The following is a 24,853-nucleotide window of genomic DNA, read 5'->3' as shown; positions in this document are numbered from 1 at the left end:
TTCTTTGGCTGGTTGATGAAAAAGGAAGTAAGAGAGATTCAAAGCATGAGAGAAGCCCTCGACCCACTGTTGTGGCTTCAAAGTCAAGGAGGACGCATGGAAACGCTGAGCAGGACACGAATTCTGAAAATAAAAACAAAACAGTGATTGCGGAAGATGGTCCAGGGCCCCAGATGAAAACTGTAGCCCCTGCCAATACCTTGAGTTTGTCCCTGTGAATTTTTATTCAGAACGTCCAGCAGAGCCCTTGAACTTCTGATCAGGAGTTCAAGTGCTCAGAGACCGCAAGATAATAAATCATGTGTTTTCAACCACAGAATTTGTGGTCATTTCTCTTTTAGAGCAGTGACAGAAAACAAATACAGGGATAGACATGCGACAAGAGGAAAGAACTGAGACAGAAGAATGATATGAGGCGGGACCAACGTGGATAAGGAAACTGCTTCACTTTCTGTGGCAAAATACATTAGGTTAAGGTATAATTTACACGGACGCCTCCTCGCAGAATCACTCAGGTGTGAACCAGGCCAGCCACAGCAACTACAGAGAGCCAATAATCTCTACCATACCTGGCATTAAAAACGGTTTTGCTTTCAGCTCCTATTTTTTTGGCTAGTGTATGGGTGTGCTGCAAACTTCTGCACCTGTCACGGAACACTGGGACTTCTGTCCCAGGAAAGGCACTTCCAGTACATGGGACTTTCAGTGCTGAGATCAAGACAGTCTGGTCGAAGCAGGGTGTTTGGTTAGTGCATCTACACAAGGGGAGCACGTGTCCAAATCTGCTCTGTTAAGGGAAAGTCTCTTTTTAAATTTTAGGCCAGTTATTTGCTCTGCATCGGTAGCTCTCTGACGGGTTTGAAAATAAAGAGTCACAAATTTGATGTTCACCAAGCTTTTTTGTTGTAGAAATGTTCTCCTCCATCCTGGAGCAGAAGCCTGAATCTGCATCTTTTGTTGTCTGAGAGCTATATTCTCCGACAGATGTGTAATCAAATTTCTCTTTTATACAATAAAAGGACATAATTTTTCTGTGGGTAGAGGAAAAGTACTTATTGCAACGTGTTGTCATTTTAAAATTCTGCTTCATGTTATTATGACCCATTTTTACTTTTATTGTAGGTTAACTCTTTTTATTGTAGGTTAATTTTGTTTGCTACGTTTACCCAAGGCAAAAAATTGTAAAACAATGTTGATTCCAAAAGGTTTGTCTCTCAAATGTGCCCCTTCACTATGTTCAGTATGTCCCCTCTCTTTCCCAATATATTAGGTTTTAATTTTATTTGTTTTTGAAATGTTTTCTTTTTATGTAAGGACACTCCCAAACACATTATTTTCTGCTTCTTTAGAAAAGTAGTTGCAAAATTGAGAGACTGTACTGGAATATATTAACAACTCCTCCTCCCCCTCCTCCTCCTCCTCCCCCTCCTTCATCTTTTTCTTCTTCTTTCTCTTCTCCCCCTTCCCTTCTCCTCCTTTTGTAATGGCTTGAAGCTGCTGTACTGAGTCATATACTGTGTGAATGAGGCTTTGTTTGTTCAGCAAATTCCCTGTCATTGAACATTTCTGTGGTTTCCCGTTTATTTTACTTTTGAGATATTACTTCAATGAACAAGTATTTGTATGGTTATAGGACATATTATCAATGTTAATTTTAAATGGGAGATATGAGTTAAGTATGAGGGGATAAGGAAGAAGTTAGTATATTTTGATTTTTCTCTAGACTTCAGTGAGTACAATTAAAATCCATATTCCCTAGATATTAATGTGATAGATTTGACCAGCTTAGAAATGTGGATTATATTCCTCACTTGGATGAAAGCTGGGGGGCACCTGGGTGGCTCACTCAGTTACACGTCCCACTTTGGCTCCGGTCATGATCTCTCGGTTCATGAGTTCGAACCCTGCGTTGGGCTCTGTGCTGACAGCTTAGAACCTGGAGCCTGCTTTGGAATCTGTCTCCCTTTCTCTCTGCCCCTCCCCTGCTCATGCTATGTCTCTCTGTCTCTCTGTCTTTCAAAAATAAACATTAAAAATTAAAAAAAAAAAAAGAAAGCTGGCATCCTAAAAAACTCCACCCTCATTTTTTCTTTATAACATGAGTTTGCTCACTAGAGACAACCTCAGACCCATAGACCATATTCTTAACCGACGGGTCTTGGCTGTTCTCCATTAGGATCCTTCAGACAATGGAAACTTTGGGAATGAAACATTTTCTGGTTGATGTCAACTTGGCTTCTACTGACAGAGGGGGATGGGTGTTTTTCCTATGAAGGGGGCCATATGGATCCATTCTCAGAGAATTGTGGTTGTGCGTTTTGACCCAACTGCAGCTCTCTGAGGGTTTGACACAGGGGTTTATTTGCCTTTCTTTTGGCAGCCTTGGGATTTTCTCAAGGCTGGAGTAGTCTTCCAAGCAGCACTTGCCAAAAACAACTAAAAGCATATACTAGCCACTGGTGCCAGGGGATTGGGATAACAGACATCGGAAGCAGTAGACAGACCAGAATGTCTAGAAGAAGCCTGTTGGAGGAGGTACAAGGAGGACTAAGGGCTTTGAAAAGCTCCCACATATACCAGAGAATCTAGAAGGCCATGTACATTCCCAGGGCAAGTATGTGCTTAGAAGACACCTGAAAAGACCCCAGAGTTTCACCTCTCGATGATCTTTAGGCTCCACATAAAGAAAATGAAGGCTAAGGCCAAAATGTAAAAGGCATGACTAAGCAGTGAAGGAGAGGCCCTACTCCAAGCAAATTTATAAAGGATAGGAGAGTATATATTTGTCTTTTGTCTCCAGGCATTTAAAGAAGTCCCTATCAAATAGCTATCTGACCATTAAGCTAATAAAACAGACTTCAGTGACTACCCACAATAAATAACAGAATGAAAACTTCATCAGAGAGCTTCAACAGCAGATTTGAGGAGACACAAGAAATGATCCGTGAACTTAGAGATAGGTCCATTGAAATTAAGCTGTCTAAGGAGAAGAAAGTAAAAGGAACAAAGAAAAATGAACAGAGCCTTGTGTATCTATGGGACAACATGAAAGATACTAACATAATGGGAATCCTAGAAGAAGAGTAGAGAGAGTGAGAGAGGAGACAGGAAGAATATCCTAAGAAAAAAGGCTGAATTTTGGGGCACCTGGGTGGCTCAGTCAGTTAAATGTCCAACTCTCAGTTTTGGCTCAGGTCACGATCTCATGATTTTGTGGGTTCGAGCGCCACGTTGGGCTCTGGGCTGACAGTGCACAGCCTGCTTTGGATTCTCTCTCTCCCCCCTCTCTCTGCCCCTCTCCCGCTCACACTGTCTCTGTCTCTCTGAAAAATAAATCAATAAACTTAAAAAAATTTTTTAAATGGCTGAATATTCCCCAGACTTTAGAAAGACAGGAATCTGAATACCAAAAAACTCAACAAATCTCCAAATGGGATAAACTCAAAGAGATCCACACCCAGTAACATTATAATGAAATTGTCATAAACCCAACACAGAAATTGTGAAAGCCAAGAGAGGAGTGGTTCATCATGTAGAAGGGATTCTTTTTTTTTTTTTAATTTACATCCAAGTTAGTTAGCATATAGTGCAATAATGATTTCAGGAGTGGAATCCAGTGATTCATCACCTACATATAACACCCTGTGCTCATTCCAGCGAGTGTCCTGTTTAATGTCCCTTGCCCATTGAGCCCATCTCCCCCACCCACACCCCCTCCAGCACCCTTAGTTTGTTATCTATTTTTTGGAGTCTCTTATGTTTCCCCCCCCATTTTTATATTATTTTTGCTTCCCTTCCCTTATGTTCATCTGTTTTGTATCTTTAAAAACATTTTTTTTTTGTTTAGGGGAAAGCACAAACACAGTCCCCCACTACCACAAGTTATGCAGTCGAGTGTCCCACATTTAGGAAAATCACAGGGGTCGGCACATTCTGAGTGCAATGGGTAGACCTCGCCCTGGGAAAACCACTTTCATGATCATGGTATCTCCCCTGCCAGGTAAATGTTTTGTATCTTAAACTCTGGATATGATTGAAGTCATATGATATTTGTCTTTCTCTAATTTCACTTAGCATAGTACCCTCCAGTTCCATCCACGTAGTTGCAAATGGCAAGATTTCATTCTTTTTGATTGCTGAGTAATACTCCATTGTGTGTGTGTGTGTGTGTGTGTGTGTGTGTGTGTGTGTGTGTATACCACATCTTCTTTATGCATTCATTCATCAGTGGACATTTGGGCTCTTTCCATACTTTGGCTATGTTGATAGCTGCTATAAACACTGGGGTGCATGTGCCCCTTTGAAACAGCACACCTCTAACCCTTGGACAAATACCTAGTAGTGCAATTACTAAGTCGTAGGGTAGTTCTATTTTTTTTAATTTTTTTGAGGAACCTCCATCCTGTTTTCCAGAGTGGCTGCACCAGCTTGCATTCCCACCAGCAGTGCAAAAGGTAGAAGGGATTCTTACTGAGATCAACAGCCAATTCCCATCAGAAATCATGGATACCACAAGGCAGTAGGATAACATCTTAAAAAGCTAAAGAAATCAATCCATAATCAACCAACTGATTTTGAGTGTTGGTAACACCAACAATGGACAACCCATAATGGATTTAAGAGAACAATTTCATTTATAAAATCATCAGAAAGGAGGGGCGCCTGGGTGGCGCAGTCGGTTAAGCGTCCGACTTCAGCCAGGTCACGATCTCGCGGTCCGGGAGTTCGAGCCCCGCGTCAGGCTCTGGGCTGATGGCTCAGAGCCTGGAGCCTGTTTCCCATTCTGTGTCTCCCTCTCTCTCTGCCTCTCCCCCGTTCATGCTCTGTCTCTCTCTGTCGCAAAAATAAATAAACGTTGAAAAAAAAATTAAAAAAAAAATCATCAGAAAGGATAAAATACTTGGAAATAAATGTAACCAAAGCTTGTATATGGAAAGTCACATACATGCTGAAAGAAACTAAAGAAGACTTAAATAAATGGAAAGACATCCATACTCATGTGACCATGTTGTTAAGAGGGCAATACTCCTTAAATTTATCTACAGATTCAACTATCAAAATCCCACCTAGTTTCTTTGTAGAAATCGACAAACTGATTTTCAAATTCATATGGAAATTCAAGGAACCAAGAATGGCCAAAATAATCTTAGAAAAGGAAGAACAAAGTTGGAAGGCTCATACTTCCTGATTTCAGAACTTGCTACAAATGGGGGCGCCTGGGTGGCTCAGTCGGTTGAGCGTCCGACTTCGGCTCAGGTCATGATCTCCCGGCCTGTGAGTTCGAGCCCCGCGTCAGGCTCTGTGCTGGAAGCTCGGAGCTTGGAGACTGCTTCGGATTCTGTTTCCCTCTCTCTCTCTGCCCCTCCCCTGCTCATGCTCTGTCTGTCTCTCTGTCAAAAATAAATAAACATTAAAAAAAAATTTTTTTTAAAAAAAGAACTTGCTACAAATGTATAGTAATTAAAACAGTGTGGTACTGGCAGTAAAATAGGAGAGTCCAAGAATGAACCCATATATATATATATATATATATATATATATATGATTATATATGATCAATTGATTTTCGATGAGATGGCCAAGACCATTCCATGGGAAAAGAATAGTCTCTTCAACAAATGGTGATGGGACAACTGGATATCTACATGAAAGATATAAAGTTGGAACCTTACCTGACTCCGTATAAAATGTTCAACTCAAAATGGAGCATAGATCTGATATATGAGGTAAAACTACAAAACTCTTAGAAGGAAGCATAGGGGTAAATCTTCAACCTCGGACCTGGCAATTCAGTTCTTTTCAGGAAGGGACGGCCCAGAGCTCAGATGGCATCCATCTTCCCCCTGCCTCTTGAGGCTGTGGGCTGGACACAGCGGTCAATATCACCATGATGAGAGAGTGGGCACCTCTCATGGGCCTGAGACGGCCTGAGTGCCTGGGCCTGAGTCGGCCCATGTTCCTGATTTGGGGATCTGGGCAGAAGCATGAGCAGTGGGTGCATGTGGAGGGTAATACAGGGTTCCTCTGGAGAGAGGCTGACCACTGGCTTGCTTGTCTCCATCATGGCAGGACCATGTGATGTTTGAGGATGTGTTTGTGTCCCTCTCCTAGGAAGAGTGGGAGTTTCTTGATGAGGCTCAGAGACTCTTCTACCATGACATGATGCTGAGAACTTTGCCCTTATAGTCTCACCTGCTAAGGCCCTCACTTTCACCCCATCCTGGCCTGGGCTCTTCACTTCCCCTTTTACCCAGATACTATTCTATCCTTCCCACAGTCAGACCATGGGAATGAGGACTGCTTCATTCCCAGATTCCCTATGTTAAGTGTTGTGTCCGGGATAGGCTATTTCCACTGTTCCCTCTCCCAAGCAGCCCTGCTGTCTGCTGCCTGGAAGGCCAGCAGAAGTTTTAGGAGTCAGAACTCTTCCAGTCTGCTCAATGATTCCCACCCAGCTTGGCCTCTCTCTAGTCACGTGACTGTGTCCGGATGTGCGGCACCTCTCTACCCCAAGTTCTTCCCCCTCCCTCTGCCCGATATTTCTGAGGTCTGCCTGTGCCAAGAATTTGGGCACTGACGTGGTCAATGCTTGTAGGGACTGCCAGGCTATGCCTGAGATACTTCCTCAACAGTTCTTTATGTTAGTTGTAGTTCCCACGTTCTATGTGTGCTAGGTTGTTCATCTTCCCTATGTTTCCTTAGGACTTGTGTGTCCTCCAGGTCCCGTTTAGTTTCCCGACTGGCGCAGGGTCAGGCGGAAGCCCCCAGCGCTTGGTCAGGCAGACACAAGTACAGCTGCAGCCTGGGAAGTTCACAGTGGGCCGGGTCCTGCTAAGTGGGGACCAGGGGAGGGTATAATGTAAAGGCTTAGTTCAAATGTACTGGCAAACTGCCCCATGTTTACCATTTTTTTCATATCAAAGTTGTAACGGATAGTGGTCTGGATCACTGGGCGGAAGAACCAAGCGGCACTCAGAGATCTTGGAAGGCAGGAGGTTTATTTTACACCGGTGGGCTCAGAGGAGATCATTCTCCAGAGGTGTGAGCCCAGAGCATCAGTAGCAGGGACAATTTATAGCCTGTTCGAGAGCGAGGCAAGCGGGGTAGGAAGAAAAACCCGGAACAGGAGTCTTCGGGCAGGGACTGGAATTCCCCTATCAGTCCTTGTTGGCCATCTCATAACAGATTTTTCCCTATCAAAGTCACTAGCCACACCAAATTTCTACCTTTGCTTCCCCATTTGCCAGCCTGTCATTTTTACTCTGGCTTCTGGTCCCTGTTGAGTCCCCCACCTGTCTGGTTTCCATCTCTCACCTATTCTCCACTGTTCTCTCTGCAGCACTTTCCAACATTGGCCTACACATGATACGACGTACATTTGCATGTACCCCTAAATAGTCCCTGGAAACCAGCTACAGTCTATTTGCATTTTCTGCCATAGCTTATGTTCTGTAAAGTCACCCCAAACACTGAATTAGTGAATATGGAATCACTGCTCCTAGGGGAATTGGAGGGTTAGGATCCTGTAAGCCCCTGCACAACATTTTCATCAATAGATCAATGTTTAATGTCATTTTATATATGTTTCTGTTTAGACACACTTTAATATATATTGTTGATTCATTAGCATTGAATTCATAGCCGACAGCTCTGTAACTCATGCATGAACACAGTTTATCTAACACATGTGTTTTCTCCATGAGGCACATCACAGCCTTCTTGTGCTTTGGGACACCAGACAGCACTTGAGCACTGTGTCTACGGCCCATTTTAAACAGCAAAATCACCAACTAAAAGCTCAACCTCACTAAAAATGTGGCAGTAATTATATCATTCACAGGACTCTTATTTACAGCATTGAGCTGAAATTAGAAGGCAGAGTCTCATCTTCTTTGACCTCAGCTGGGAACATGCTTATGGAAACCCCAAGCCCAAGGTCCTGAGTTTATATGGAACAGTTCCTATGTCTGGCAACCAGTGGAAAGTTATCCCAGGCAAAGGTACCAGCATGTCCAAATACTTGGTGAGGCTGAGCTGGGAATGTTCAGAGAATCACGGCTCTCTTTTCTTTCTGGCAGATCAGGAGAGTAAGAGTTGGGTGTGGAGTGGTAGCCTGAGAGGTTGGATGTTTTCCTGAATGTGATGGGAACAGTGAAGTTATGTGGCCTCTCTGGCTGCGGAGTGGAGAACAGATTCTGGGAGTAAGGGAGGAGGCAGGAAGGCAAGGGATGAGGCTATTACACTAGTCCAGGTAAGTTTTGGTGGTGGCTGGACTAGTATGGGGGCCATGGAAGTGGGAGAAGTGGTTGGATTCTGGATCTGTTTTTTATGTATGGCTGAAGGGCTGCTAAACTCTATGTGCTTCTCCTTCAACCTCTTAAAAGCCATAGCCCTGTCTTTGGAACTTAAACACCACGTTTCTCAGAGAATGGGAAGTACACGCCCCATCACTAAGATTCAGTCAGAAACTACATTACCCAGCAGGGAGTGTTTCTGACGTCAGAGGCGGGCGCTCAGCCAATGACGGAGAGCGGAGAGGGGCGTTTCCTGCCGCAGAGTGGGCGGGACTTCTGGCGTCCTCTCTAGGACCTCCTTTGGTTGTAACGGGTCTGTGCTTAGCGGAGCTTGTAATTGGAGCACCGGGGAAGGCTGCTTCCCAGAAGGGGCTTCCAGACTGAGCTATTTGAGCCCTGACTCCACCTGTAACGGGGTTGCCCCCCGCCTCGGCACCAGCCCTTCGTCCCTGCGGTACCCGCAGGCGGCCCCTTGGACCTTGTTGCGCGTTTACACAGCGGAGGCCGAGGTGCCAGATCACCCGGCCCAGGGCTGGGGCGAGGGGTCGGCTGAGCCCGCTGGGACGGGCGTTAGTCGCAGCTTCGCGAAGTCTCGCTCGGCCGTGGGCCCCATGGCGGCGCCGGCGCTGGTGAGTGGTGGGTCCCACATGCCCACGCGCGCTGCGGTCGGTGTTCGCACGGTTCCACTCAATGGGATATAGATCCTGGGACTCCTGGCCGTTCCTTCTTAATGCTCTTGGATCTGGGAGTCTTGGAGGAATGGGGGCGGGAGAGGAGCAGATCTTACTTACTTCCAACCCCGGGTTCTGAATCCAGGCCAGGGGTTGTCAGGGGAGACCCCCATTTCTGCCTCTGACCTCAGCTTGCCTTTCACTGCCCTTGGCCTCCATTCCGTCGAATCTGAAATTGGAATACCGTGTATTAACGATTTTTCTCAGTTGAGGGAATCAGAGAGGGTACACTTGTGACGTGTGCCCTTCAGTGCTCAGCATGACCCAGAGAACATCACTCTGGATGCGCTTCTGAGAGGGACTTCCCTGGCCCTGCTCTGCTCTTGGGCTCACTCCAGGGACAGTCTGGCTCGTCCCTGCCACAGGTCTGTAGGGGATGGGAGCTCTAGAGCAGAGGTAAGGGGGGGGAGTCGCGTTTTTTGAATTGCTGCTTTTCTGATAGCAGTAGAAGGTTCCTGGACAGGTGGGAAGACAAGACAGTCCCTGGATTGAACTCTGCAGGTGCCGTCTGTGTATTACAAGTGAAGGTTTGCAGTGAATCCATTTTCCTGCTGAACACATTTTCTTATACAGATTCCTACACTTTCCAAAGGTGTGGATTTTGCCACTGGCTTTTAGGAGAGACCTACGTTAGTAAGGTAAACACAAAAATCTTCTTTGGATTTCTTTTGGTTGGTGAAAAGAGTTGCAAATGTAAGTTTTTCTTAAAAGCAAAGTGGCAGTAAAGGGAACTTCCAGAAAGTGAGGGGTACTCTTCACCTTACTGCCCTTTTGGCTTAGAAAAGTTTTCATAGGAACACTTTGCTTTCAGATAGTGGGGAAAACCTGTGCTTGTGAAGTGACTCTCATTAATGACGGTGTACAGGAATGCTGTGTCTCTTGGGATGTAAACACACAATAGGCCCTCAGTTACTCTCTAGCACGTCACCCTGTTTACTCTCATCCTGCCTCCGACCACTTGGCTTAGTTATTAATCTTTTCTTACCTGGCCCGCTCCCCGACTTCACTTCTGCCTGTTCCAGTGACCCCTCAGGGGAGCCTTCCCCGGTTGCCCTGGGGGCCTTCCCGGGTTGCCCTGCCTTGGGGACATAAGTCCCCTAATGTTTTCAGTCACCTCACTGTCCTTTGTTGGTTCTTGGAGCCCTTAGGGCCGTGTGACTTGATCTTGCTCATTTATTTAGTTTCTTGTTGGGGACCTTTCCCCAGCCCTGGAGTGTGAGGTCCTGTTGTCTGTTCTGTCCCTAGGCCTAGAAAGCGCTGGGCCTGCACCGGTGCCCAATAAGTGATTGATGAGTGAAAGATTTTTCCCTTGGGGCACCTGGGGGGCTCAGTTGGTTAAGCCTCTGACTCATGATTCCTGTTCAAGTCATGATCTCACGGTCCATGAGACAGAGCCCCAATTTGGGCTCCGTGCTGACAGTGCAGAGCCTGCTTGGGATTCTCTCTCTCCCTTGCTCTCTGCCCATCACACTCACGCATGTGTGCTCTCTCTCTCTCTCTCTCTCTCAAAATACATAAATTAACTTAAAAAAAAAGAAAGAAAGATTTTTCCCTCTGGGACTCTTTCATACTTAGATTAAATCTAACCCCCCCCCCCATGGCTGGACCAGAGGGACCTGGGTTCAAATCTTGCCCCGTCTCATTAGGCATGACAACTCTGGTTGACGTGGCTTGAGCCTCAGTTTGCTGGTTGAAAAACGGAGAAGATGGCGCTTACCTCGTGGGCTGTGAAACAGTTAAGAAATTCACAAATCCATCGAGCACTGTATGTGCTGGACTCTTGCAGTGTTTGCTTTTAGAACATTCTAATTCCCACACCAGCCTGATGAAGCATAAACTATTACTGTATTGATAGAGAAATCAAGGCTGAAAGAAGTTAGCATGTGTTGGTTCACAAGACTGGATTTAAAAAAAAAAATTTTTTTTTAATGTTTATTTATTTTTGAGAGAGAGACAGAGACAGAGCGTGAGCAGGGGAGGAACAGAGAGAGAGGGAGACCCAGGATCCGAAGCTGGCTCCAGGCTCCGAGCTGTCAGCACTGAGTCAGCACTGAGTCTGACACGGCGCTTGAACCCACGAACCGTGAGATCATGACCCGAGCCGAAGTCAGACGCCCAACTGACGGAGCCACCCAGGTGCCCCCAAGACTGGATTTAAACTCCAGGAGTCTAGCTCCAGACCTACGGAGCTTTTGGTTGCTTTAACACAGCATCTGAAGCCCTCAGATGCAGGCAAGCAGTGTGGACCAGAAAGGCTCCGCTGCTACTGTCATTATTTGAGTTCTTTTTCCCCATTCTTCCAACATCCCAGAGCACTTTCGATCTGCTGCTCACAACCCATATGAGATGAGCATTGTTTGTGTCTTTCTCCAGTGGCTTCCTACACAGGAGGCTTTTCTCTCCCACACCTTTTATTCTGTCAGAGGCACCATCTGCCTCTCTGCCTCTCTCCTGAGCCCAGCACAGAACTAGGTTCTCAGGAATTACTCAGGGGTTCCGGCCTCAGGTCTTTCTGGACTTGTGCTGGTGGCCAAGCAATTGGTTATCATCTCATTTATTAGATGTACAGCCACCCACCACCTCTCTTTGACGTTGCAGGCATTAGTGTCATTCGAAGACGTGGCTGTGACCTTCACTGGAGAGGAATGGAGACAACTGGATCTGGCCCAGAGGACCTTATACCAGGAGGTGATGCTGGAGACCTGTGGGCTCCTGGTCTCACTGGGTAAGACCTCATCACTCTCCTGAGTGATACCCATGGACTTTCATTCCATCTTCTTTCTCTAAGCATGGCTGATTGAGAAGGCCTCTGGGACCCAACTTCCTCTCTCCTCACAGCCTCACCATAATTCTGGTCTAACCTTTTGATTATTATCCCTGTGTCTATGACAGGGATTGTTGTATAAGAAACATAGTTCTCCGGGGTGCTTGGGTGGCTCCGTCGGTTAAGGATTGACTCTTGATTTTGGCTCAGGTCATGATCTCATGGTTCATGAGATTGAACCCTGTATACTTGAGAATTTTTCCTTTGTCCTTACCTATATACCCATGCCCCATTTATTTTTCCATGCACAGGACATCCTGTTCCCAAACCAGAACTGATCTACCCACTGGAGCCTGGGCAAGAACTATGGACAGGGAAGAGAGGCGTCTCCAAAAGCACCTATACAGGTAGGTGGCTGAGAATCTGGCAGGTGGGTGTCATGGCAGATGGGTTTCATGGCAACTGACAGATTACCGGGGGATCTCTGTTTCTGAAATTCCATGGGTAGCTGCTTCTTGTGGCCTTCCTGGGGTCTTGGTTGATGATGGAGTACTCCAGCCTTATTTCCCCTGTCTTTCCTCCTCATCACACTCTGCCTTTATTAGGGTTAGAATGTGGTATACTGAGTAAGACACAGCTCTAAATGCTTAGCCACTCACCAGCCTCATGACCCTGGGGAAGTTGCATGACCTCACTATACCTTTGATAGACAAGTTAGGCTAAGTTAACTCTCTGCTATAAAAGATAAACTCCCAAATCTAGGTGAGTCAACAGATAACGAGTGTTTTTCTCATTCATGCCATGGTTAATGTGGATCAGCAGGGGAACTCTGTACCACGTATTCAGGGACCCAGGTGCATTCTGTTGTCGGTATAGGGCTATAAGGTTGCCCTGGCACCGTCCAACTCGCCAAGGGGAATAGGAGAGAACGAGAGGACAGACGGCCTCCAACTTGCAGTGGTGCAAATTAGGATTTTTCCCCTTCAAAATGGTGTGAAAGTGGTACACATGCAGTAGAAACTGGACTTGGAATTTTGAGTTTGGATCTGTTCCTGGGCTGGTGATACTGCAGCAGGGTAGTGTCTCCCGATGCTGAGCAGTGCAGTGAGCTGCACCTCCCAGTTAGCCATGCAATCCTGCAGGTAAACAACCAGTACACTTACAGCCATTCTGGCTTAAAAAATTTTTTTTAATGTGTATTTATTCTTGAGAGAGAGAGAGAGAGAGAGAGAGAGGGAGACTGAGAGAGAGCCAGAGTGTGAGCAGGGGAGGGGCAGAGAAAGAGGGAGACACAGAATCTGAAGCAGGCTCCAGGCTCCGAGCTGTCAGTACAGAGCCCAGCGTGGAGCTTGAACTCATAAACCGCAAGATCGGGACCTGAGCTAGTCAGACACTTAACTGACTGAGCCACCCAGGCGCCCCACAACCATTCTGTTTTTCACGTTCAGTGTAATATTCAGTAAATTACACGAGATATTCAACGCTTTATTGGAAAACAGTCTTTCCTTTTGATGATTTTGCCCAACTGTAGGGTAATGTAAGTGTACCAAGCATGTTTAAGGTCGTCCAGGCTAAGCTATGATGTGTGGTAGGTTAGGTATATGAAAGGCATTTTGATGGATTTATTGGGACGTAACCCCATCCTAGGTTGAGGAAGCTCTGTAGTCGTATCCGCCTGCACACATACTTCACTTCCATTCACATTCCATTGACAAGAGCTGGGTATTAGGCTACATGTTGCATCAGACTGGGAAATGTGGTTCAGCTTTATGCCCAAGAGGAAGGGGCCAGCAATATGATGAACATACACTCGGTCTGCTAAACTAGCCTACATTAGAAAACACAGTAATGATAGTTTCTGCGTCATTGGATCGTTTGGAAATGTAATTAGATAGCAGGAAACTTGTAATTAACGAGTTTATTAACTGACCCAAAGTAAGTGACAAAGTAAGAAAGGTTACAGGTGAGTAATATTCGTGCATTATTAGTCATAATGAATAATGTTATCTCAGACTCCCTTCCGAATTCAGAAAAGATAGTCCTTTCTTTTGCTGCAGATTACTACCTCCAGCTGTACCTTGCATCCCTCCCTTTTCCACCTTCCCTATTCATTCATTTATTCCTCAGTACATCCGTGCATGCATCCGTCCGTCCATTTGTGAAACCTATTCAGAAACAATCCCTAGCCTTGTTGTCTTCCGGCCCTCCTGTCTTATAAAACTTCAGGGAGACATTTGCCTTGTCAGCCCCACATCTGAGCTGCTCAGGGCAGGTGGACCCATCACGTGGATAGAGAGGTGCCAATGCCGGTTCATGATCTCTCTCCTCTCGTGTTCCTTCTGGCTGCTCAGCCAGTGAGTATCTGGCCACCCCCTCCTCACCCCTAGAATCTGTCTCACATCTTCACCCCGCTCTGCAGTTCCACATCTTCACTTGAATGTTCCAGAGGTACTTCACACTGTCATCCTAAAAGGGACCTCACGATTTGGCCCACGCCTCCCATCTCCCAGTTTTCAATTAATGGTCTTACCATCGAATAAGTCAAGAAAGCCGGCAACTAAAGTAGACCCCGCGACACCTCTACCTTCTTCATACCCTCTATCCGGCCATTCCTGAATGTTGATCACGTTTCATCATCCATGTCTCCTGAATCTGTCACCTTCACCAACTCTGCCAGTTCTGCATCAGCACCCTAGTCCAAGCTGTAGTCGTCTCCTGCCTGCATGACTCTAACAGAAGTCTAACTGGTCTCCCGGATCTGCTGTGTGCCTCTGGTCTGCTCTGTGTCTTCCGTCTGCTTCCAACCACTCCCCTTCTTCCAGGTATCGCCACCTGCCTCGTTACCGGTAACTCAGCATTGTGGCCTACTTCACACTGAGAATAGGGGCTACGTGCTTGGTTTTCTTGCTCTTTCACCCTTACAGACTCACCTCTGCAGCAGAGTTCTTATCTACAGCATGGATCTAGATCCCACCTTCACCTGCCTTTTCAGGTGTGTTAGTTATCTATGGCCGTGTGGCAACACTACCACAAACATAGCAGGTTAAAATATCACTCATTTACTGTTTTCCTTCCGTGGGTCAGAGGTCCAGGCACAACTTGGGGTCGGCTACAAGCCACAGTCATAGGCACCTCACAACACGTCAGCTTCCTTCTTCAGATCAAGTGATGGTGGGAGAGACTCCAGCAAGATGGATGGGACACAAAACCTCATCTCTTACATTCCGTCATTTTGCGTATTCTATTCTTTTTAATTTAAATGCAAGTTAGTTAACATATAGTGTAATATTGGTTTCAGGAATAGAATTTAGTGATTCATCACTTACATAGAACACCCAGTGCTCATCCCAAGAAAGGTCCTCATTAGTGCACATCACCCATTTAGCCCATCCACCCACCCCCCAACCTCAGATTGTTCTCTGTATTTAAAGGTCTCTTATGGTTTGCTTCCCTCTCTGTTTTTATCTTATTTTTCCTTCCCTTCCCCTATGTTTATCTGTTTTGTTTCTTAAATTCCACATACGAGTGAAATCATATGATATTTGCCTTTCTCTGGCTGACTTATTTCTCTTGGCATAATACACTCTAGTTCCATCCACATTGTTACAAATGCCATATTCTGTTCTTTAGAAGCAAAATCAAGGCCCTGTAGCATTTAGCTAGAGGGATCGTAATAGGTTTGTAAGCATCACAAGTTAGGAATTACAGGAAGCCAAACAAGAGTCTGCTGCATCAGGGACCTTGAGTCTTCAACTTATTTCTTGCCTCTTCTGTATCTTCACCTTCTCACCTAATTCATCTTCTCTCAGAAAACACAGTGAAGTTTCTGACCCTGGGGGAAACATGAAAAAAAATTGCTCTTGGCTCTCCAACAGCATCTAAATGTTGATGACTCTCTTTCACCTGAACAACCAAGCTTCCGGGAGGAGTTTTCTCATTCTCTGAAGAGACATCTACACAGGATGTCTAGGCCTCCCCTTTACTATTTTTTACTATTTTCTTTAATTGCTGTACTAAAGCGTAACTTACACATAGTGAATGTGCAAATCTTAAAGGTTCATCTTCCTGAAGTTTTACACATATAAACCCGAGTACCACCACACAGGTCAAAAAAATACAGTATTTCCAGTGCCTCACAGGCTTCTTATGCTCCCTCCTTGTTAATATCTCCTTCTACAAAAATAATGGGCATTCAACTCAGTGACTATAGATGAGTTTTGAAGACTTATAAATGGATCCCCACAATACATGATACTGTTATGTGTGTCTTCTTTTGATAATCATTATTGCTCCGAAGTCCGTCATGCGGTTGCAAATTTGGAGTTATTTTCTTACTGTGCAGTGTCTCAGTGAATGAATAGATTTCATTTACCCATTTTACTGCTATTTGGCTTGGGCTCCATTTTTTGGAATATTGTGAAGAACACAGCTATGAATATTCTTGATATTTTTGTTGGATATAGCACACATTTCTGTTGGGAATATGCAAATGAGTGGACTGGCTGGATCATGGTCTAGGTATATGATTAGCTTCAGTGGAAACCACCAAACAGTTTCAAAGGGACTGCACCATTTCACATTCCCAGTAGTCCTCACTGCTGTGCATACTGGGGAGCAGGTGGCATCTTCCCCTTTACTCTTTGAGACTCAGTAGTGTTTCTCAGCACTGCAGTACTGAAAATGTTCTTACATTACTGTTGACATTCTGACTGGCAAATATAACACCTATAATAATGATAATAAATGGTGGTCTACACCTTATTGAATATTTGCCATATACTGGGCTAGTTGATTTGTATGATTTTTCTCATGTAACACCGTTAGGAACATTTTATGTGTCCTCCCAAAATTCATATGATGGAACCCTAACCCCCAGAGTGATATTAGGAGGTTGGTATTTGGGGAGATGATTGGGTTTAGATGAGACCATGAGGGTGGAGCTCCCATGATGGGATTGGTATCCTCACAAGAAGACAAAGGGAGACCATAGTCTTTCCAGATGTGGTGTGTGTGCTGGGGATGGTTGGGAGAAAAGGGAGAACACTCTTGTGTGTCTTCTTATAAGGACACTAATGCTATCCGATCAGGGCCCTACGCTTATTACCTCATTTAACCTTAATTGCTTCTATCAAAGACCCTATCTTCAAATTCACATTGGAGGTTAGGGCTTCAACACATGAATTTTGGGGGAACACAAACATTCCATCCATAACAAGATTTGCTTTGAGGGTAAATATAGGGCTATTCATATGTTCTGTTTTTTCTTGTGTCAGTTTTGGTAATTTGACTATTTCAAGGAATGTTTCCACTTCATCTAATTATTCTATTACATTTTAAGATTGTTTCATCTTAAAATGGTAAATTTTATATAAATTTTACCACAGTAAATAAATAAATGCAAGATATATACATATGTTTTTACAGTCTTATCTTAATCATTTGGTGCTCATCACCACAAGTGCACTCCTTAATCCCAATCACCTATTTAACCCATCCCCCCACCCACCTCCCATCTGGTAACCATCAGTTTGTTCTCTATAGTTAAGAATCTGTCTCCTGGTTTGTCTCTGTCTGTCTCTTTTTTTCCCTCTGCTCGTTTGTTTCTACCATTCCACATATGGGCAAAATCATATGGTATATGTCTTTCTCTGAGTGACTTATTTCATTTAGCACTATACTCTCTAGTTCCATCCATGTTGTTGCAAATGGCAAGATTTCACTCTTTTTTATGGCTGAGTATTCCATTGTGTGTGTGTGTGTGTGTGTATGTGTGTGTGTGTATTTCATCTTCTTTATATATTCATCAGTCGATGGATGCTTCCATACCTTGGCTATTGTAAATAATGCTAGTATAAACATAGGGGTTCAGGGGCGCCTGGGTGGCTCAGTCGGTTGAGCGTCCGACTTCGGCTCAGGTCATGATCTCATGGTCTGTGAGTTCCAGCCCCGCGTCGGGCTCTGTGCTGACAGCTCGGAGCCTGGAGCCTGTTTCAGATTCTGTGTTTCCCTCTCTCTCTGACCCTCCCCTGTTCATGCTCTGTCTCTCTCTGTCTCAAAAATAAATAAACGTTAAAAAAAAAAAATTTAAAAAAAAACAAAAAAAAATAGGAGTTCGTGTATCCCATGCACACATTTTTATAATACCATTATAAACTGACATTTTCAAAACAAATTTAAAAATTACTTCATTGTACTTGTGTATATTTTGCTTTTTTATTTGAACATTATAAAAAGCATATCATAGTTTACATTGTCTTATGTGATTTGTACTTTTTATTCAACAGTGTATTGCTAAGACTCACCCGGCACGTTGGTATAGTTCACTTATTTTTTCTTCTGTAGTCATTTGCATGAATATAACACAGTGTATTCATTTACCTTCATGGGCATTTTCTTGTTTCCAGTTTTTCACACCCACAAAGAGTGCTGCCATGAAAATTCACATACACTATATCCTCATGCATGTGTAGGAATTTCTCTTAGTAGTGTTCCCAAGGGCTAGAATTTTTCGATTATTATCAGGTAAGCAAAAGGAGAACATTACTAGATGCTGCCCTGCTGTTTCTTTACCTGCATTATAATAACGATTTCATGGATCCACATCCTTTCCAACACCTGATATTGTCATGTTCTTATTTTCAGTCAGGTAAATATATGATATCTCATTGTGGTCTTTTTGCCCTTTTCTCATATCCAAGAAAGTTGATCACCTCTTCATATTTTTTTTCTTTAATGTGCATTCATCCATTTTTGAGAGAGAGAGGGGTAGAATGTGCTCCAGGGAGGGGCACAGAGAGAGAGAGAGAGAGAGAGAGAGAGAATCCCAAGCAGGCTCTGTTTCAGCACAAAGCTTGACACGGGGCTCGATCCCATGAACCACAAGATCACGACATGAGCCAAAATCAAGAGCTGGACACCCAACCAACTGAGCCACCCAGGTGCCCCTCTTTATGTGTTCATTGGCCAATATGTATCTTCTGCGATGAAAAAGTGGAGTGTTGAATTTCCCACCTGTAATTGTGGTTTTGTTTATTTCTCCTTTGAACTCAGTTTTTGGGTTGATTTGAGGCTCTGATATTTGTTGCATGCATTTTAGGATTGTTACATCTTCCTGGTATTTTGATCTTTTTATCATTCTATAATGACCCTCTTCTTCTCATTTACTTTATCTGATATTTAGACACCCTTGTTTGCCTTTTAAAAAATTATATTTAGTCAATTTGATTAGTCTTTTCTTTTACAGTTAATGCTTTTGTATCTTATGAAATCTTTCACTTTCCCAAGATCTAAAAGATATTCATTTATACTATTTACTAAAAACTGTTAATATTGAGCTTCTGACAGTAAGGTCTTAGCCAGTCTGGAGTTAGTTTTTTATGCGGTGTGAGGTTAAGAATGCAATTTCATATGGCAAATGATTTCTCTAGATCCGTTTATTGAATAGTCCCTCCTTTTCCCATTGGCCGCTCTGCTACTTCTGTCATATATCAAAGTATATACGTACATTTCTGAGTTCTCAATTCTGTTTTTTCCTTTGATAGTTCGGCAGTTTATCTTAAATCTATGCCTACATCATACTGCCTTGATGCATCTAATCATCATAATCCTAATTCCTCAAAGGGCAAATGTCCCTGCTTTATTCTTCTGTGGAGATATCCTGGTGTGTTCGTTCTTTTATATAAATTCCTCAATGAGCTTGTCACTATCCTTGAAAAACTCTATAAGCTAAACGCTTAATCTGAAGTTGTATAGAATTTGTAGGTGAATTTAAGGAGAACTTTATATGACTAATCTCGCTTTTCACACAGATCTTCATTAATGTGATACATTTATAATTCTCTTCATCTAGATGATATCTATTTGGCATCTGTTCATCTAGTCTTTACCCAGACAAAGTAGACTCTGTATGCCCACCCGCTAGCTTCTCACCGTCCCCCACTATTGCACAGCCCAGAACCGCGAGCTTTAGTGTCTCCTCTGTCCCCACCTGCCTCTCCATCCTCATCTTCACCGTGCTCTCATCCTCCTCACCTTGCCTGGCATTCAGCATTCTGTCAAGACACTGCACACTTGTACTTTGTCATCCACTGCAGTTTCTCTCCTATTTCTGTCAGGGAGCCCCTACTCTCCTCTGGAAATAAGCTCCCATAGAACCTTTTCTGGGTAGCCTCCACTGATCTCTTTCTGTCTCCCACGTGGGCCAAGTTATGTGTACCTTCCCTGTGCTGTCATACCATGACGTGTTAGGGCGCAGTCGTTACGCACAGTGTAGTCATTGCTCTGCCCACCCTCCTCCATTCTGGGGAGTGAGGAGTCGTCTCCACTCCGCATTCTCTATGCCGTGCCCAAGTTTTTCTTCCCGGGTTAGCTTTTAAAGATGTCAAGAGTGCGTGGGTTAGCGAAGAAAGAAATTGTAAACCTGAGCGTGATAGATGTGTAAATGCCACAGGCGTCAGAAGGATTTGATTTCATCTTCATTCTTCCACTCAGATGGTAATTTTATTTGCTCTGCATTGACATCGCTAATAGACACCTTTCTGTATTGGATTTCCTTCAGGTGAAAAAGCAAAACCTGAGACCACAGAGTTTACTGCTTCTCAGCTGGCCTTCACTGAGGAAGCCCCTTTTGAGGAACAAATGACACAGGGAGCCTCGAGGGATTCCAGGTTGGGGCAAGCCAGGGATCGGGAAAAGCTATCAGAAATGCAGGAAGGAAACTTGAGGCCAGGAACAGACCCCCACGAGGAGACATGCCCTAGGAAGTTGAGCCATAAACATGATGATTTGGAGACAGATGATAGTTTGTGTTTAACCATTTTACAGGAGCGAGTCACTATACAGGATGATCTACATGAACATGATTGCCAAGGACCCAGAAAAGACCCTGTGACCGATGCAAGGAATAACCTGTATAAATGCAAAGAATGTGGAAAAGGGTTTAGCAAGAATTGGGCCCTTGTTCGGCATCAACAGATTCACGCCGGAGTGAAGCCCTATAAATGCAGCGAATGTGGGAAAGCCTGTCGTTATATGGCCGACTTCATTCGACATATGAGGTTTCATACTGGGGAAAAACCATACAAGTGTGTGGAGTGTGGGAAGGCCTTCAAACGCAGGTCTCACCTCACAGAGCACCAGCGCATTCACACTGGAGATAAGCCCTATGAGTGCAAAGAATGCGGTAAAGCTTTCACCCACCGCTCCTCTTTTATCCAGCATAATATGACGCACACTAGAGAAAAGCCCTTTTTGTGCAAAGAATGTGGGAAAGCTTTCTACTACAGCTCTTCCTTTGCTCAACACATGAGGATTCACACTGGAAAGAAACTCTATGAGTGCAGTGAATGTGGAAAGGCCTTTACTCACCGCTCCACTTTTATCCAGCATAATATGACCCACACAGGAGAAAAACCCTTTCTGTGCAAAGACTGTGGAAAAGCTTTTTGCCTCAACTCATCCTTTATTCAACACATGAGGATTCACACTGGAGAGAAACCCTATGCGTGCAGTGAATGTGGAAAGGCCTTCACTCACCGCTCCACTTTTGTCCGGCATAAGAGGACTCATACTGGAGAGAAGCCCTTTCAATGCAAGGAATGTGGGAAAACCTTTTGTGACAGCTCTTCTTTAATTCAGCACATGAGGATTCACACTGGTGAGAGGCCCTATGAATGCAGTGAATGTGGAAAGGCCTTTACACACCACTCGGTTTTTATCCGACATAATAGGACCCACACTGGAGAAAAACCCTTGGAGTGTAAACAGTGTGCAAAAGCTTTTTACTATAGTTCTTCCTTTACTCGACACATGAGGATTCACACTGGCGAAAAGCCCTATGTATGCAGAGAATGCGGGAAGGCCTTTACCCAACCGGCAAATTTTGTTCGTCATAATAGGATCCACACTGGAGAAAAACCATATGAATGCAAAGACTGTAAGAAGGCCTTTTGTGACAACTTTGCCTTAACTCAACACACGAGAACTCACACTGGAGAGAAACCCTTCGAATGTGGTGTATGTGGAAAAACCTTCAGCCACAGTTCATCCTTTACTCACCATCGAAAAATTCATACCAGAGTGTAAAGGCCTTTGCAAGTCATTTACTTCAATTTTAAGGAACTCGTACTGGTGAAATACCTTTTCTTTTGAATATAACTATTCAGGAAAACATTTTGGCCAGAGAAGTATTTTACTATCTGATAATTCATACTGAAGAGAAACATCATAATTGTCATCCCTGTGAAAGTTTCTTTGTGGCAGGTCCTCTCAAAGGTCGTCTTAGAAATTGACTAAGCCTAGAGCTTTAACTACCCCTGAGATTGATCCAGAAGAGAGACCCAGTGGTTATGCATTTAGGAAAAATGTCAAGAATTCTTCCCATGTTTATACTACAGAACCATATCAAAAGTATCTTAAAAGTACAATGAGACATAGTGAAGGAGATGTAGAAAAGAAAGGAAAACAAAATGCGTGTATGGCTTCTAATTTCCCTGCCAAGCTTGTGATAATTTGTCATTGGGGGGTGGTGGGGATATGGGGGGGATGAGAGATGAAAAATACCTCATCTCCTTTATGTGTTTATTATATACCCGTAGTCAGGAGAGTTGGACCATTGAAGGCAGCTCTGCTGCCAGCTTTTGTTTTTTTTTTTAATTTTTATTCGAAAACATTGTGATTTTTACCCTTGAGCATAAACGTTTGTGAGAGATGTAGAGGCCTGAGTCATGAAATACTTAAATACGCACACGCACACACACGCACAGAGTCAATTCTTGTTATTCATTGTAGTTGTATTCTATACATTGATCACAAACACTGAATTGGTGAATACTGAGCCATAGCTCCTAGGTTCCTGTGAGCCTCTGTTCACATTTTCATCAACCAATCAATGCGTAACCCATTATGGAATTTTTTTTTCTGTTTAAAAGACATTTATTTAATACATGTTCCCTAGAAATAAATTATATGCAGTATTTCCTTATAATAAAAATATTTCAATTACATCATTTTGTGTAACTTAGTCTGTTACTGTACTGCTTTAACTCAGTGATACACACAGAAAGTATACATAATTTAGTATTCACACACAATAAACACAGTAAGCAGTAATGTGAACACATACACTGTGTTATACTGTACAGTCATGCGAAGAAAGTCCAGAAAAAAGGTTAAAATTAATCAAAGATTGACATTAACTAAAACTAATTTTGATAGAGTTGTTGGATATGTGGTGATAGAGCAGTGCACTCTGAAGAAACCTCTTGACCTTGGCATAGTTGATGGTATTTATTCTGCAGAAGAGGAAGACAGTGAGTGTGGGGTATCAGTTCTACCTCAGGAATTTGACTCTTGTCATTTGTTGACATCAGCAGTTTCCTTTTGTGAAGTGGCTTGAAAAATTGCATGAGGCTTCATTCAACCATTGGGTCACATTCTTTTATGTCATGGAACATCTTTCCAAAGTAGAATTTCTGATATATGGCTGCTGCGAGAAAGGCGACTCATTCAGTGGTAGAGTGATTTTCATCACCATCCTCATCATCACTGACTTCAGTGCCTTGTTTGGCTATCTCTCCTGGGTCTTTATTTGTGGGTTCTACCACCTTCTCTGTCAGTATTTCTTCCACATCTTTCCTCACGTCGTTGGGAGTTTTTCCACTTACTTGTCATGTGATAGGCATTATGTACTTGACACTGTTCTTTATGTTTTATGTAACACCTTCAAAGCCTTTGAAAATTTCCAGGCAGTTTTGCCATTTTCCCAAGTTCCTGAAAGTAGTCTGCTTGACTGTGCCAAGCTGTTGGGACAAGCTGTCCAAGCTGTGCCACTGTTGGGACAGTCTCCAGACTATGCCAACACAGTAACCAGTGACAGTTCGCATAGTGACTGACTGCAATAGTCCATCATGGTAACCACCATGTTTCTTTGTTGGTGTTGTAAGCTTTAGTATAAAGCTCCCTCATGTGGTGTACCACGAAAGCTTTTATGTCATGTCCTGATTGAGAGGTTGGATGACAGTGTTTAGGGGCATGAAAAGAACATCTAGGTTGGGGTGGGCATTTGCGAGTTTGTAACAATGGGCCAATGGGCATTATCCAAAATTAATACAACCCTGGAGGCAAAGTATTTGCCCTGGAGATAGCAGTAAATATAGTTTCTTGGATGAGCAGTTGTGGAAGCATCCCAGAATGCTTCTGACATCTCTCAAATTTTTTTTGTTCCACCTGCAGCGGACTGGTGTATGGCATATGCTGAACTCCTGAACCAGAGTTTCCTTTTAAGTTCTGGTGGATTTGAAGTTCTCTACACCCTTATGGGCTCGTACTTAAAGTTGGTTGCTGTTGGTATTGACACACAACTGCAAGATTGCACGATACTTGAATAATTTGAAGACTGGTGATTTGGAGGCCATTTGCATTATATACGTTCCTTTGCCAAAAGCCTAGTAAAACAAGCCAGTCTCGTTGGCATTGAAACCTACTCTTCCACCTAATGCTTTTCCTGTAACATTTCCTGATCTGCAGGACCTGCCTTAACACTGTTTATAATGTATTGCCTCTTGAAATGTGCAAGCCAACTAGCACTGGCGGATCAGGGTTTTAACATTTTCCCCATCTGGGTAACATGACTCTCAATTTTGGCTTTCAGCTCACAATAATGCTCTCCTATCTTTTTTTCTTCATCTCACAAATCCACAACTTCAGCTGCTTTCACATCTTTCTCATTGCTTCACCACACACTATGCAAGTTACTATGAACACTTTCTTGAGTGGCTTCATCTACAGACCAGTGAGTTTCTTCCTCCTTTTGGATGTGCTATACTGTTGATTCATTAACATTGAACTCAGAGTTAATAGCAGTATGACTCATGACTGAATGAAGCTCATCTATCTAACATATGCATTTTCTTTCAGGCACGTCACAGCCTTCTTGGCAAGATCTAGGATGCTCCCCTGCCGTGGCCCTGAGCAGGCTCTGTCCTCTGGTGACCGTAGGGAAATGGGCTGGCTGACTCCCAACCACAGGTTGCCTCTGCCTCTGCCCTCCAGTTAGGCACCAAGGT

At 43.8% G+C, this 24,853-nt stretch overlaps 1 protein-coding gene and 1 non-coding gene across 2 annotated transcripts; one reads left to right on the top strand and one right to left on the bottom strand.

Annotated features, from left to right (window-relative positions):
* Positions 1-3,844: 3,844 nt before the first annotated feature.
* On the bottom strand, positions 3,845-4,008 carry LOC124511964 (U1 spliceosomal RNA). The gene has a single exon (XR_006962005.1). It is a non-coding gene; the product is annotated as a U1 spliceosomal RNA (small nuclear RNA).
* A 4,605-nt stretch (positions 4,009-8,613) lies between these two features.
* Positions 8,614-22,346, top strand: ZNF599 (zinc finger protein 599). Its single transcript, XM_047078278.1, has 4 exons — positions 8,614-8,923; positions 11,624-11,750; positions 12,101-12,196; positions 20,347-22,346. The coding sequence occupies exons 1-4, from the start codon at positions 8,906-8,908 to the stop codon at positions 21,870-21,872; spliced, it is 1,767 nt and encodes a 588-aa protein (XP_046934234.1). The 5' UTR covers positions 8,614-8,905; the 3' UTR covers positions 21,873-22,346.
* Positions 22,347-24,853: the final 2,507 nt, after the last annotated feature.

This window comes from Lynx rufus, unplaced genomic scaffold (genome assembly GCF_022079265.1).
Source record: "Lynx rufus isolate CCGP_SWC_20201006 ecotype Redwood Valley unplaced genomic scaffold, mLynRuf1.p SCAF_16, whole genome shotgun sequence".
NCBI classification, from domain to species: domain Eukaryota; kingdom Metazoa; phylum Chordata; class Mammalia; order Carnivora; family Felidae; genus Lynx; species Lynx rufus.
Note: the sequence above shows the minus strand (reverse complement) of the source record. Positions and strands in the feature narration are given on the sequence as shown.

What these genes read in the sequence shown, in the direction of transcription:
- ZNF599 (XM_047078278.1), top strand. An exon ending in TGGGCTCCTGGTCTCACTGG is followed by an intron (nt 11,751 to 12,100) that starts GTAAGACCTCAT and finishes TTCCATGCACAG; the next exon opens with GACATCCTGTTCCCAAACCA. An exon ending in CTCCAAAAGCACCTATACAG is followed by an intron (nt 12,197 to 20,346) that starts GTAGGTGGCTGA and finishes GATTTCCTTCAG; the next exon opens with GTGAAAAAGCAAAACCTGAG.